At 33.9% G+C, this 16044-nt stretch overlaps 1 protein-coding gene across 11 annotated transcripts in view; it reads left to right on the plus strand.

The window, feature by feature from the left end:
- Positions 1–16044, plus strand: part of ADGRV1 (adhesion G protein-coupled receptor V1) — a 255607-nt gene that overhangs the window by 13297 nt on the left and 226266 nt on the right. For 9 of the 11 annotated variants that reach the window (XM_039348036.1, XM_039348042.1, XM_039348038.1 and 6 more), the window contains exons 5-14: positions 937–1041; positions 2369–2482; positions 2810–3375; positions 5755–6025; positions 6822–7151; positions 10063–10239; positions 10757–10980; positions 13017–13049; positions 14617–14743; positions 14840–15025. In XM_039348036.1, the coding sequence (XP_039203970.1) occupies positions 937–1041; positions 2369–2482; positions 2810–3375; positions 5755–6025; positions 6822–7151; positions 10063–10239; positions 10757–10980; positions 13017–13049; positions 14617–14743; positions 14840–15025 (2133 nt within the window). The remainder of the gene's footprint in view (positions 1–936; positions 1042–2368; positions 2483–2809; positions 3376–5754; positions 6026–6821; positions 7152–10062; positions 10240–10756; positions 10981–13016; positions 13050–14616; positions 14744–14839; positions 15026–16044) is intronic. The other 2 variants (XM_039348039.1, XM_039348040.1) reach the window with 1 other exon arrangement.

Raw genomic sequence — 16044 nt, forward strand, 5'->3', positions numbered from 1 at the left:
GTCACCCAAAAAAACCCCACTCTTATTTCCCCAGTAAAAATTCCTGATAGTTTTATTTTAGAAAGGAGGTTCTCTTAAATTTTTTTTGAAAATTGATGTCATAATGGACATTCAGAGTATTGCGGTTGATGGTTTGTGCTCAAAGCTTAAATCCTAGCTTAGCCATACGTAAATGTCACGCCTACTCAATCAACAGCAGGATGTTTCTGTTTGAAAGTTATTTGTATAAATGCATTCTTTCACTATTTAAATTAGCAGTTGTTGGTTTTGGAATTTAAGATTGGATGTTTACAGTTTTTTTCAAGCAACTATAAGTCTTTGTAGGTTCTTTATACCATATGTATTATTACTATATTATCACATCAGAAATGAAATAGGGGTAGTCTATGAATGTGATGATTGGCAAGACACCACAAGACCAAAGTTAAATAAGTTGAAAATAGCTCTTCATTGAATTTAGGAAAAAAATAGAAAGAGAAGATAATGCAGAAAATAAAGCATTTTCCCATTAGTGAATTGTTTGTTAATAAGGCTTTTAAACTCTTGGTACTACCCTACTCTTAAGAGGATGATTTAGCATTAAATATATTATATTGTAAAAAATACAATTGATTTATTATATTTAATAAATCAATAAGATGTATAAATAATAGAATACTAATTATTTGTAGCACATGTTTTAGTGGGTGAAAAAACCAATTCAGTCATTAACAATATTGAAATCTTCGATATATTTGATTATCAGAATTATTTGCTGTTAAAAACAGTATCTCATTTATGGATGAATTCATAAACTGAATTAATTTATCACTGGGAAAATGTACATGTACAAAATAGCCTTTTCTATATTCAGTTCCCTAAATATTTCATTGATGCCTGATGTTTATTTTTCTCTCCCCACCCCTCCCAATCTTCAATCTCATCTCTGAATTTTAGCCTGCCTTAATCACATTGACTGAGCCCAGAGGTGAGAATGAATCTGTGCCTTTTACTTTAGTTAGAGAGAAGGGAACATATGGGTCTGTCACTGTGTTCTATGAGGTAAGCATGCTGAAACAGGTTTACCCTAAAAACATTATTTTGAATAAACCAAAAGTTTGAATCATTGTGGTAAATGAATTTGACATTTCTTAAATGAAGTAGAGTTTGCCATTTCCAAATATACCTACTTAGTACGATTATTTTCATTTTCAGGCTAGTTGCCTGACCAGATCACTGTAATCAGATCATTATTAATATCTGTCCTGTCCTGCTGAAGTTGGACTGTGAGCTCTTGGAGTATTCAGCATAACCAGGATAATATTGGTTTTAAATTGTATTATGGCAGGGGTGTCAAACTCTCAACATCATGTGACGTAACGTATCGTGACTTTTTTGCCATTGCCCGCAATGGGGTGGGTGCGGTTTTGCTATGATGCATCCAGCCCATGGGCCGGCAGTTTGACATCCTTGTATTATGGGAATAAATAAGATTTTCCTAGCAAGAATCAGGTTTTTCAGGACCAGAAACATACTGAGAAAGGCATATATTGATGTTATAGTTTCACTTGTGATCTCACATTCTGTGCTGCACTTGATAAACTGTAGCCAAAGCTACAGAGATTTTATACTGGCCTTGTTTGGAGTTATAAAGTCTGACACACTAGTTTTAAATTCTGCTCCCTTTTTTATCCAGTAAGGATCTTAGGAGGTAAACAGCTTTTAGAATTGGTAGATCAGTTCAAAGTCAGTTTTTGCCATTCCCAAATGTGGAATCTAATAACTTCTGATCTGTGAGTAGGTATTTAGAGAAATCCTTTTTGGCTGTAAGCATGATACATTTCAGAATCATAAGTATTTTTAGGCAAATGCTTTTTCTACAAAGGTATAAATAACCAGTTTTTGATAGATCCTCATCAAATGTACATTAGCCTTTAAAAAAAACAATTTCTACTTCATAAATGCCTTAAAAAGGCCACATAATAATTAAAACTCTTCTTTTTTCTTGTATTTTGAATTTATATGGGATTTGGTATGAGTTCCTCAGTATAGTATTTGATTCAAACTGCCTGCATGTATTAAATATGTTTCCTGATTCTTAATGTATTAGAAGAAGAATTGCCATTTTTATTTTTGTTTTGTACATGTGTTCTACAGCAACAGTTGAAAGTGTACAAAACTACCTTGTGGATAAATATGGATATTTTTAACTACTGTACCTCCACTTTGAAGAAACATTTCCTAATAGGTTTCCTTCAGAAATAATTGTCCAGACATTTTGGAAGAGATTTGTTTTCTGAACATGTCAATTATTGAAGTTAACAATCTGTATTTTTAATTGATATAACAACTCAGTGCTTTTATTAAACAGCTTCAGCTTTCTTCATAGGTACAAGGAGGCCCAAATTCTCCTGAAGAAGATTTGAGTCCAATAAAGGGAAATATAACTTTTACACCTGGCACAGCTGTCTTGATTTATAATTTATTTGTTCTTGATGACCAGGTAAAGATATATATCAATTGTATTTGCCAGTTTGAGCAATTAGTAAATTAACAAAAAAGAAAACAAAAAAGAAAAATATTAGTAGTGGAGTTAGAGATTTTTTTGGAAAGCTGTTGGTTTGCATTCAAAGAAATTACAGTCTTTCAATTTTTTACCATCAAGCAATCCTTGTAATTAATGTTTCGCAAAATTTCACAAAGGAAATAGATGGCTGAATTTAGTGGCAAAAAAATAAAGCAAAAAACATTTAAGAAATGTTTTTATCTATATGAAACTGAATGAGAAATATAAATTATGTTTTACTAATGTGCATCTTACTTATTCTAGGTATCAGAAAATGATGAAATATATATTATACATTTGAGAAGTGTGGAAGGGGGAGCTGAAATTAATACATCAAGAAATTCTGTTGAGATTATTATTAAAGCAAATGACAGTCCAGTGCGATTCACTCAGAGTATTTATATGATACATGAAGAAGACGATATAATAGCAATCACTGTAGTTCGAGGAAAAGATGATGGTGGAAATAGAATTGGACCAGATGAAAATCAAGTTTCCATATGCTACATCATTGTAACTGGGAACTCTTCACTACATGCACAGCTTAACTTAGACTTTCTAGATCTACAGCCAAATACAACTATAGTTTTCCCACCTCTAGTACATGAATCTTATATTAAATTGAAAATATTTGATGATGCCATACCAGAAATTGCTGAGACATTTCATATCATGCTACTTAAAGACACTTTGCAAGGAGATGCCATTTTGAAAAATCCAGCAATTGTCCAAGTTACCATTAAACCCAATGATAAACCATATGGAGTACTATCTATCAATAGTATCTTGTTTACTCAGACAGTTGTTATCAATGAAGATCAAATGCTGAGGTACTGTATTATTTTCTCATTGTATTGATAATATCAAAATATATAATATCAAAATTTATAATTTAACTAATTTTCTTAATTAAATACTTCAATCAAACCACACTGACATTATTTTAATATCAGTGAGGTTTTTTTCAGGATTGTCTAGTTTTTCTTTTATAGTTTTGTAAAATGCTATTCTAAATGCTTACTTAATTAAGACTATTTTTAGATTGACTTTCACGAAAATGAATGATCATATTCATTGAGACAAAAAAAGTCACATAAAAAACAGGAAAAATGGGTAAATTAACCTTTTTTTAATTCCAGTCTTTAATCATTCAGAAAGAATATTGAAGTCAGTGGCATTATAGTAAAGAAAAGGCTTTCTTCAAATAATAATATATAAAAGGTTTTGTAAAGAGAACCTTTCTAGAACATCTTAAAACATGGCGAAAGTGGGATAGATTGATATTCTCCTTCTCTGTGTTTGGGTTCAAAGTTATTTGAGACCTTAAAGTTAAAACACAGTACTTAAAAATAGATATTGATTTAGGCCAAGAAATAAAGCAATTAGGGATATTGGAAGGGGGGAAATCAAGATAGCTATTGAAACCGTATTATCCCAAGTGATCAAAATAGCAACTGAACCATGTGACCTGGACCTGCTCCTTTTAAACATTTTGATACTCCCTGCTGACTGTCCATCAAAGCAGTGCAATTTTATCAAAGTAAGCTTAATGAGATTCCATTTGATGCACCAGTTTCAAGAGAAAGTACACTTTTAATTCAATATATAAACCAGAAGTTTATCAAAGCCTATCTAAATAGACATGTCCGGGTCAGTGGGTGGTATCAATATGGCAATGACAAAATATGCATCACAATGTTGCAGGGCAAACCACATGATTTACATACTTGTATGCAATGTTCTTAAAGAGTTCTTAAAGTTCTTAAAGAGATGGGAGTACCAGACCATCTCATTTGTCTCTTGAGAAACCTATATGCGGGTCAAGAAGCAACAGTGAGAACCGAACACGGAACCACTGATTGGTTCAAAATTGGAAAAGGAGTCTGGCAAGGCTGTATACTGTCGCCCTGCCTATTTAACTTATATGCAGAGCACATCATGAGAAAGGCAGGGCTAGATGAATCAAAAGTTGGAATTAAGATTGCCGGGAGAAATATCAACAACCTAAGATATGCAGATGATACCACTCTAATGGCAGAAAGTGAAGAGGAACTAAAGAGCCTCTTGATGCGGGTGAAGAAGGAGAGTGCAAAAGTTGGCTTGAAACTCAACATTAAGAAAACCAAAATCATGGCATCCGGCCCTCTCAATTCCTGGCAAATAGATGGGGAAGAAATGGAGATAGTGACAGATTTTATTTTTCTGGGCTCCAAGATCACCTCAGATGGAGACTGCAGCCAAGAAATTAAAAGACGCTTGCTCCTGGGGAGGAAAGCTATGGCAAATCTAGACAGCATTCTAAAAAGCAGAGACATCACCCTGCCAACAAAAGTGTGCATAGTCCAGGCCATGATTTTCCCAGTTGCAATGTATGGCTGTGAAAGTTGGACCATAAGAAAGGCTGAGCGCAAAAGAATTGAGGCCTTTGAACTGTGGTGCTGGAGAAGACTCCTGCGAGTCCCTTGGACTGCAAGGCGTTCAAACCGGTCGGTCCTAGAAGAGAAGGCTCTTTAGTGAAGATTATGGAGCTTTGGATGGGGATTGAGGGCAATAGATGAGATGGCTGGATGGAGTCACTGAAGCAGTAGGTGTGAATGATTAGAGAAAAAAAACTATCTACATTTATCGGTGACTGGAAACCCTTTATGGTCTTTTTTCATGAAAAAAGAAAAAAAATGAACTTATGATTAATGGTTTTACGATTAGACAAGATAGTTTATTAAAAGAAGAGAGTCATGATGTAATGTTAGAAAGAAAAATTAAAATACAATTGACAGATCAAAAACCACTTCTTTATATCTTTATATTTTTCTTCCTTTTTTCATCTTTTTTCCTTTCTTTTTTGCACTTTTTTATTTCTTCCTTTCTCTTTTTCTTTCCTGCTCTATTTAATTTTATTATTCTTACCATTATCAAAATTCTGAGTAACAATTCTGGCTGTGTGCATTCATAGGTGGAGCTTAGAGCTTCAGTGACATAAATGGAAAGTAATGAAACTGTGCAATCCTTTGTAAGAAACTTTGGAAAATATAGAAATATGAAAACAATACCTACCTGAGAATCTGCCTTCATGTTCTAACATGTTCCAAAGCACCTCTGTCAAATCAAATCTGAAGCATTTTAGAGACCTAGAATGGAGTCAGTATTGCAACTGGTCCCAGTCAATGTTACACATATTAACTCTTGTTAATTCTTTGTGCATCATGTAGGTATGAAGGCATCACTCTTGTAAGGAATGGTGGAACACATGGAAATATTTCAGTTTCCTGGATTATAACTCGCAATAGCACAGATCCTTCACCTGTGACAACAGATCTCACTCCAGACTCAGGGGTGTTACATTTTGCTGAAGGGCAGTTATTGGCATCCCTCCATCTAAATATCATTGATGATAATATCCCTGAAGAAGCAGAGCCATATTTGCTTCAAATTTTAGATGATACAATGCAAGGAGGGGCAGAAGTGAGTGACCCAGCTGAGGTAAGTCTACATTTATTTTTCTAAAAAGCTGCAAGCACTGAGACGGAGTTTGTGGGAAAATAATGCTTAGAAAATAATGCTACGATGTACCCAAGAATAGCCATCTTATTTTTAATCTATAAAATGATATTTACTAGAATAATATTGCAAGGATTATAAGTTGTTGTATGCTTTCCTGTACTAGAGAAATTTTAATCTTGAGAAAGAAATACTTTCTACCATGAGAGAATCCTATTTTTGGAAATTTATCAAAAATGATAGGGACAATAGAGTAGAATAGAATAGATGGAATGTTAGATTTTTACGTAAACTGCATAGGAATGCTTAATGCTAAGATGCATAATAGCTATTTCTCAATATCTGCAAAAGTTTGGCTGCTTGCTAAAAAGTTGTTGCTTTTAGTTACATAGTGTTAAGTGGTCTCTTACTTTTAGAGAATATCTAAATGCCTTTGGCTTGTGAGCAGAACATTTAAGAGTATAGTGATAAAGATATATCCTTAAGGTTTATATTTAAAACCCTTCTTGGTGGTATGGCCACTTATGTTGAAATGCTATTAGTAGCTCAGTTCTAGCCAGATGTTGGAATATGGGAAAGCTCTGGATTTATGTCAATGTGACTCATGCACCTTCATATTAAATTATGTGCTAATGACAGTCATAATTAGAATAGCAAATGTTGAGTTCTTAGATTTATCATGAGAGCTAAAATATCAATTAGAATCATATAAATGATGAGAAAATATAACTGGGATTGAATTTGCTTTTAACAAGAATTTTGTTTGTCCTTCTTGTAGCTTTTGTTCTACATTCAGGATAGTGATGATGTTTATGGTGTAATTCAGTTCTGTCATTTGGAGCATCAGAGGATAGAAAGCAGCCCAGATGGACGCTTTTTGTCCCTTAGCTTTGCAAGGCAAAGGGGAACTGTGGGAGACGTGAAGCTCTTTTATATTATCATGTATATTCCTTTTGGACCTGTGGATTCTGAACGAGCTAAAGAAGGTGTTTTAAACACTTCCAGAAGAAGTATTCTCTACTTTCCAGAAGGAAAACCTAATGACACCATTAAAATACCAATAAGAAATGATGCATTTCTTCAAAATGGAGCCCATTTCTTAATACAGGTATATACATTATATGCATAAAACTCAAATAATTTGTGATGCCTAATATTATGTCACAACTATTCAAAGAGATGTATCAGCGTGCCATGATTTGCCATTCAAATAATCTGTATGTTCCTAATATCCAATCAATTACTATTTTTTAAAACTTATCATATGAGAAAGAAATAATGAATTGTACTTCCCAATGTACAATTTTCCTGAAAATCAATTTCCATAGCACTTATGTTTAGATAAAACTCTTTGGGTTTTTTTTGTTTTTGTTTTTTTTGTGAAAGGGAAAAAATATGTGTGAGATTCAAAGCAAGAAAGAAAATGGGAAGGGAATGGGGGAAGGGATTGAAAAAATGAGAATTATTTTTTAATTATTAACATGACAATATTTTGAATGGATATATTTTATATATATCTCAAGAGTTGTGAAAACATTATGGTCTTGTATATATGTTAGGACTCTTCTTGATTTCCAAGTATTATAGCAAGACTGTGTTGCACAAAGAGATGGGAAGTAAAGAAAAAGTTCCAGGTTTTCTATATCAGCAAAGAAGGCACTTCCACACAGCTCCATTTCTATTTCTCAGTCTCATCGAAGTGTATGAAAGCCAGCCATAGAATCATCTTTACTCTTGTAAAATTTGGAACGCTGAGAACAAGCAGCAACATAACTGATCAATGCTTCCTCTCACTTAGGAATAGTGTAAAAATTACCTTCCAGTCAGCATCCTGCTTCATAGGCTAAAGAGGAAAAGAGAAAGAAAAAAAACACCAGGAATACTGCATCCAGTTTTGGACACCACATTACAAAAAAGAGACTGGAAAAACTGCAAAGAAGAGCAACTAAGATGATTAAAGGCCTGGAGACTAAAACATATGGAGGACAGTTGCAGGATTTGGGTATGGCCAATCTAGAAAAAAGGACTAGGAGGGACATGATAGCAGCATTCCAATATTTGAGAGGCTGCCACAAGAAAGAGGGGGTCAATTTATTTTCCAAAATACCAGAAGGTAAGACAAGAAACAATGGGTGAAAACTAATCAAGGAGAAACGCAACCTGGAATTAAAGAGAAACTTCCTAACAGTGAGGAGGACAATTAACCAGTGGAACAGCTTGCCTTCAGACGTTATGGGTGCTTCATCACCAGAGGTTTTTAAGAAGAGACTGGACAATCACTTGTCTGAGATGGTATAGGTTCTCCTGCTTGAGCAGGGGGCTGGACTAGAAGACCTCCAAGGTCCCTTCCAGCTGTATTCTGATTGATATGTCATCAAGTTGTTGTCAACTTATAGCAACCATGTAAATAGGTTTTCTCCATGATGCTCTATCCTTAATCTTCAGCTTCAGCTCTTCCAACAGGTCCCATATCACCATTGTAACTGAGTCTGTCCATCTTGCTGCTGGTCATCCTCTTCTCTTTCCTTCTATATTTCCCAGCATGAGAGCCTTCTCCAGAGAGCTAGGTCCTTACATACAATAATATGTTCCAAATAAGATAATTTGAGCCTGGTCATTTGTGTCTTGAGTGAGAATTTTTGGTTGATGATCCATGTGTTTCTTTTCTTGTCTATCTACAGTATTCTGTCAGGATTCTATGACAACAAAATTCAAAAGTCTTAATACTTTTCCTATCTTGCTTCTTCATAGTACAACTTTAACTTCCATAGAATGTAATAGGGAATACCATGGCTTGCATGAGTCTGATCTTTGTAGGTATGCAAGTAGGTATGTAGGTATGCACTTTATGACCATTCATTTAACAATGCTTTACAGCCCGTAAAGCACTTCTGACCATCACAAAACTATCCTTGTGAGTCAAATTATTGTAATCTAGATGCTTGGCAACCTGTTCAAATTTATGACTGTCGCTAAGTGTTCAGCAATCCTGTGATTACCATTTGCAATGACTACTTTGCTCAATTACCAAGATTACGGGCCCAATTGTGATCATAAGTCAAGGACTACCTAAATATACATCATAGCATTTGACATGACTGATCACTCAAAGGCTTTTGTATAGGCAATGAAGCACATAGTGACTTATTTTGTATATTCTTTAGCTTTCTCAATTATCTAAAAAGCATCTCCTATATCTTATTCTAATTTCCAGGCTTATTTCTATGTTATATTTATTTATTTATTTATTTATGAGACTTATATACCGCTTTAAGTGCAAGCACTCTCTAAGCGGTGTACACCAGTAAGCAATGTATATATATATTACATTGCCCCCAACAATCTGGGTCCTCATTTTACCTACCCCGGAAGGATGGAAGGCTGAGTCAACCTTGAGCCGGTGAGATTTGAACCGCTGACCTGCTGAACACAGTCAGCTAAAGTGGCCTGCAGTACTGCACTCTAACTGCTGTGCCACCTCGGCTCTTATTTATACAAGTCACTACATGGATCTAACCAGATTTTTTACTTGGCAAAAATGTAGAAGTGATTGGCTATTTTCTTTTTTTCCAATTTTCTATTTAGCTGTTTATGGTTGTAAGCTTTTTTTACTGGTCCCTCCATCTTAATGCTACCTGATCTTTACACTGGTTATTTTTTTTTAATCCAAAAAATGTTGTCTGCTATTCTTAGATAATTTTTAGATGACTTCCTATTTCACTGTTTCTTTGTCAATGTAGCTGATTCAATATTAAATTTGTGCTGCTTGTACAAATATAGTGATCATGCTGTTAAAAATATTTAATTCTGACAAAGATATTAACATGCCTGTTATAATTAAGGTAAAAGCTTGACTTTTTTTTCATTTAGGGATCACAAAACTTTTAATGCATTGAATATTGATATAGCAAAAAGTAAAGCTCCAGTCTAATAAGTCATACTAATAAGTAATTGTTAAAATATGTTCTATTGCATGTCTATTAAAAACAGAAAATTTTAAAATCTTTTTCTTATTTCAGCTGGAAAAAGTTGAATTACTGAATATTATTCCTCAAATTCCTTCTATAAGTCCTCGATTAGGTGAAATTAAAAATGTATCATTAAGAATTACACCAGATATAGCAAATGGAGAAATTGGCTTTATCAGCAACCTTCCAATAATTTTACTCGAGCCAGAAGATTCTCTTTTTGCAGTAGTAAGTCTATTTTTCTATACCTTGCTCTTATAAATTAAGCAAAGTATTCAGAAAAAATAGCATATATTTTAATGCAGGAATGTTTTCTAACACGTATATGAAATATTTCTAATGTAGTCATAGCCATGAAATGAATGATTATTTTAGCAAGTCTAAATCAACGTTTTAAACTGAAGTTTAGAATTCATTTGTTCTTATCTATGAAAAGCCTTGTCAGTGTTTAAAATTGTGAGTTTTGTAGATACAATAAAAATTATACTTTTTCATTACAGCTAAAATCAAACACCACAACTTTTTTCTTATAATTTCATGGTGATGATCAAGCTGTCAGTGTTTAAAGAGCTACTTTATCAATCACTTTTATTTTTTATTATGCACAAAATGTTCCAGGATAAATAAACTGAGGACAAATATGTACATATGTCCTCAGTTTCAGAAATACGCTGTAAAATTTTAGATTGCTTATAGCTTGGAAAATCAAGGTTTGCAAAGGTTACAAGTTTGGTATTTGTTCTAGAGCTCCATTCCTTTGCATCGAGATGGGACAGATGGACAAGCCACTGTATTCTGGAGTCTAACACCTATAGGCCTCAATTCAAAAGCTGTGACTATTGATGACATATGGCCTTTTTCTGGTTCAGTTTTGTTTTTATCTGGACAAAGTGACACAGCAATCAACATTACTATTCAAGCTGATGACATACCTGAAATGAATGAGACCTTAACATTATCATTAGACAGGTACTCTTTGATAATTAAAAAAAATTAACATAATGCTTTCTTCTGATGCAGTAATATAAAAGGCTTATATAAAACTTAACCATAATATAATAGATGACACGTATTTAAACTGTAATTTTAGGCATACTAATCTGGCATTCAGTCCAGAAAGCACAATGGAATTCACAAGGGTGACATCTGACTGTTAGCTGATCACAATTTAATTCTTTTCTTGGAGAGGATATGCTCAGGTAGAATTTGACAACATCTACTAAATTATTTGCTGTTTTTACATTTCTGCAGAGTAAATTTAAGCATTTTATCTGATTAATCTTTCTTTTATTTTACACTTAAACTGAACCTATATAGTTTAATAATTTATAGATATATAAATTAGCAATATTACCTAATTGTTTTATTATACTTTATGAATTATATTTTATCATTTATCTAATCTTGTAGAAACATACAGTTTTACTTATAACTCAGTAATTTTACTCTGGTCTTTGACTAAAATAAAAAATTTTGCTCTTTTCTTTTACTTTATGTCTAATTTGTTTATAAAGTAGCCACCACAAAATATCTGATTTGAACTTGTTTAATTGAAATGGTAAAAAAGCAAAGTTTCAGTCAGGTGTCCTTCTCAGTCATGCCCGATTCTGAGATAAACTTGAAAATTTATTCATTTAATTACATACTATAATACTGAAAAATGAACTGTGCTAATATCATAAAAATAAAGATAATTATTGGGTTATTAAGTTATAGCAGAAATGAAATTGATAGACACTGTTAACTAAAGATACATGTCATTAAGCTTTTAACTCAAGCATAGCATAGCTTTTAGTTTGATATCATATAGCACAGAGGTGTCAAATTGCCAGCCTGCGGGCCGGTTGCATCAAGTGGAGGCCGTGTCCACCCCTGTTCCAGTAATGCAAAAAAAGCTGTGATACGTCGGGACACGTCACGTGACACGGCGAGTTTGACATTGTGATATAGCATAAGTTAATTTCATAAGAGGGAAGCATGATGTAAATGTATATATTGTTTTGCTTTTACCTAGAATCTAGATCTCCAAAACTATATTTGCTGTATGCAGTTGTCCCACTTATCTTTATGTTCTTGCTTCTATATTATGAATGTGTAATGATTATGTCATCTATATAGATGATATATTCTATATTTCTAAAATGCTTGCTCATCTTCCTCCTCCCAGATGAATCCTTAATTTTCTGTGTTTTCTCAACTGTTGTATTTGTAAAAATTTTCCTAATGTAGTGGGAACTCACATTTCTACAAAAGAATTTTAACCTTCTGCATTTACAGATATAACAAACCACAGAAATAGAGACACCAATTTATAATTAATCAAAGGAACTGTTGTCTTAAAATATTAGGGGTAGGATTAAAAGTTTTATTTTATTTCAGATTTTTTAAGGGAAAAATAATTCTTTGTTCAGTTCTAACTTTTTGTTTTTAGATGAAATTATTATAAGCTTGGAAATGTTTTTCTCATTTGTATTATTCTTATCATTAGTGTATTAATACACCCTCATACGCCCATCAATACAATGTTGGACAAAGGCAACCTCTGTCCTTCGTTAACTTACACAATTACTAGGTCTGTTTAGTAGATTGACAGGTGCTGGAGGCAATACACTTACACACAAAACAGACTTTTTTAGTCTGATCCAAAGCACTGAGTACTTACAAGTAGTCCTGAATAAAAATGGACTCAACTGCTGGGCTTCTATTCCTGAACACTGTACTGGGGCAGCCAGCAACTAACTCTTTGAGCAATGCTGTAATGAAGGGCTTAAAGAGTCCTTGACATCCCAATTGGTCATGGGGTCATCTGAATTACAAGTGCAAATTCCTGAATCTCTTGCTAGCATTGCTGGAACAAGGATTCCCATAATAAACAGTAGGTCGATGAAAAGTGCTGTATTATAATCTTTCATTTGATTTCTACCATCTAAAGAACTCTCATACAAAGAACTTGGCCAAAAGTGGTTTTATTTCTGTCCCCCATTTCTTTCTCTCCACATTGACAGGGTAGAGACAGAAAGGTTTGTCGTGTACTTTGGGTAAGTGCCGCAAGCTGTGTCTTTGTTTTCAGTGAACTAGCTTTTTTGTTTCGGAAGTGGTTGGTCTGGACAGGAATGTCCTTTGGTTTTTGTTTCTGCCTTGCAAGCCTTCTCAGGGAAAGCATGCTGTTTAGTGCCCCTTGGTAACATGTCTTGGTGGATTGAAAACATTTTTGGGAGGAGGGGGGATTCTAACAACAACCATAATGGTTACGAATGCATGGCTTGATGTTTGAAGATAGCCCAGAACGGTAGATGGTTTGAAAAACCTGTACCCCAAATCTCTTTTCACTGAGCTGTAGGAACCAAGTACAAAAAAGGGATTATTTACAGAAGTCTTTAATCAAATTATACTTTTTCATTGCAGCATTTGAATCATGTATAGCACAATTCAATGAAGGCTGTTTATTTAGAAGCAAAATGGCTGCATTCAGTATGACTCGTCCTTAGACAAAAGTGTATAGGTTGCACACTTAGCAAAGGAACATTAGTACAACAGGCTTTTAAAACAGACTACTGTTACATGTAAATTGTAATTTTTATACAATCTGGCATATAATTAGGAACCTGAAGTAATATTTAACAAGATTTAAATTAAATACTTGTACACAAAAATCCTGGCAGTGAAACAATTAAACTTAGTTCTATTTGCCAGGCTGCTTTACTGAACTGGAAACAGTCAGTGATTAAATAAATTTTCTCTTTGGGGTGTCCACAGATTAAGAACAAGTCAAGATGGCAACTGTAATTGTCTGCCTAAAGCTTCACCTGTTTTTTAAATGTGTGTTGTACACATGGACTCCTCTGTTTTGCTATGTAATGTGCAATCTGTTTTCTAAAATCCAAATAATCCTCAGAGAGGATTCTTTATGTGATATGGAATACTGAGAAATATTTTATTTGATTACTGTAAGTATTAGTAGACTGTTTTTTCTGACAAATTACATTGTCAGTGTAAAAGAGATTTTTTTGGGGGGGGGGGGGGCTTAGGCAATGTTTGTATACCTTTGCTAGAGCAACAGTTTTACCTACTTTCTGAATGAAGCCAGTTCAGGACAAGCCTTTTTTGAGTGGGACGGGGGAGGGCAAAAATCTCAGTTGGCAGTGGTGGCATATAGAACCCCTAATGCTTTATAATTACAGTGACCATATTAAAAAGAACAATCCTTCACTTTAGAAACCTCTCTTTTATATTTATTAATTTTTCAAAAACTCACTTTTGTCCTTTATTTTGGTCATTTAACTTTTATCATGTAAAAAGTACCATTTAATGCACAGTCTTTCACATTCATGAACTGAATTTTTTAAACTAAATTTACACATACTATTTGATTTTTTTATTAGAATACAATTTTTGGTTTTGCTCTTGAATTTTCCTTTATAAAGCATTATGCTATGAATATATACATTCCTATATTTCTTATGAACATCTTTTGGATTTTTCAGGTTTGTCCTTTATTTTATTCCAAAAATATATGGTCACTATATTTATACTTTATCATAGGCTTTGGTCCATTTAATTTCAAGCAATCTGCATATTCCATATACATTTAATTTTTTTCTTCAGTGTGAATGTCGAAAATCAAATCCTGAAATCTGGATATACTAGTCGCAAACTGATCATTCCAGAAAATGATGACCCTGGAGGAGTGTTTGAGTTTGCTTCATCTTCCAGAGGTCCCTATAGGATAAAGGTAAATATTCATATTTGAATTTGAAGAGAGTCATATCCAATATCAATAGTGCTCTTTTGCATTCCATTTTTGAAAAAAAATAATTTTATTTTACAGGAAGGAGAATCTGTTGAACTCCAGATTGTACGTACCAGAGGAGCACTTATGGAGCAATTTCTACACTACACTATAGAGCCAAGAGACAGCAATGAGTTCTATGGAAATACAGGAGTTTTGGAGTTTAAACCTGGGGAAAGAGAAATTAAAATTACTTTGCTAACAAGAATGGATGAGATTCCAGAGGTAAAAAGAGGAGGGGAAAATTACTGATGTCTCATTTAGGCTAATAGTAACCAATATTGTTTAATGGATCCTGTTAGGTTTCAGAGAAAGCTTGGGATTGATCTTGAGGCTCTGATCCATGGCTTAATTGAGGTCCTCACCACTGCCTGAATTAAGGTGTGTCCATGGTCTTAGATTGTGCTTTGTGGCCTTTCTGCCTCCATAATTCCCAGAAAAAATTCTTGTCATTCTGACTCACTCTAAGATAGATTCCAGCGAGGTATGTCCCTTGGAGATGACTAAGGCATGTTTTTAGCTGAGAAGGTTTGACTCTATTAGACTTGAGCAATTTGAAATGCTACACAGATAGTCCTCACTCAGTAATCACAATTGGGACTAGCAATTCCTTTGCTAAGTGACACAGTTGTTAACTGAAACATCATGTCACTATGAAGGGCTTATAACTTCATTTCTCATTGGTTGTTAAGTGAGTCGACTGAGTTGTGAACATGATTTAAAATTTTACTTCCATCCTCTCTGTTAACTCTGCTTGTCTCAAACCAATTTGCAAAGCATACAAATAGCAGTCAAGGAGCACAGGATGCTGCAATGATTGTAAATACATGCTGGCTATGATGCACCTGAATTATAATCATATAACTTCAGGACACTCTAGTGGTTATAAATGGGAAGATTGGTTGCAAAGCTTTGTTTACACTATTGTAATTTGAATGATTATTAAATGAGGCAGTTGGTAAGTAAGGACCACCTGTAAGTGTGACCACCGTTATATTTTTATCCAGCCTCTAACCTTCGGTTATTAGAAAAGGTTATTGAAAAAAATAGTCTGCCTACAGCTACAAAAGGATTGCATGAAATGAATATTGTTCTTTTTTATGAATCAGATAACAGTGTTGATACTGCATTGATCATACTTAAAAATGATTTGTAGTGGGACTGGGATGGAGGTAGTGAACCCATCCTAGCATTACTTGATCTCTCAGCAGCTTTTGGTATCTTTGATTATGGTATCCTTCTGC

This window comes from Crotalus tigris, unplaced genomic scaffold (genome assembly GCF_016545835.1).
Source record: "Crotalus tigris isolate CLP2741 ecotype Arizona unplaced genomic scaffold, ASM1654583v1 scf7180000018115.866842, whole genome shotgun sequence".
Classification (NCBI taxonomy): Eukaryota; Metazoa; Chordata; class Lepidosauria; order Squamata; family Viperidae; genus Crotalus; species Crotalus tigris.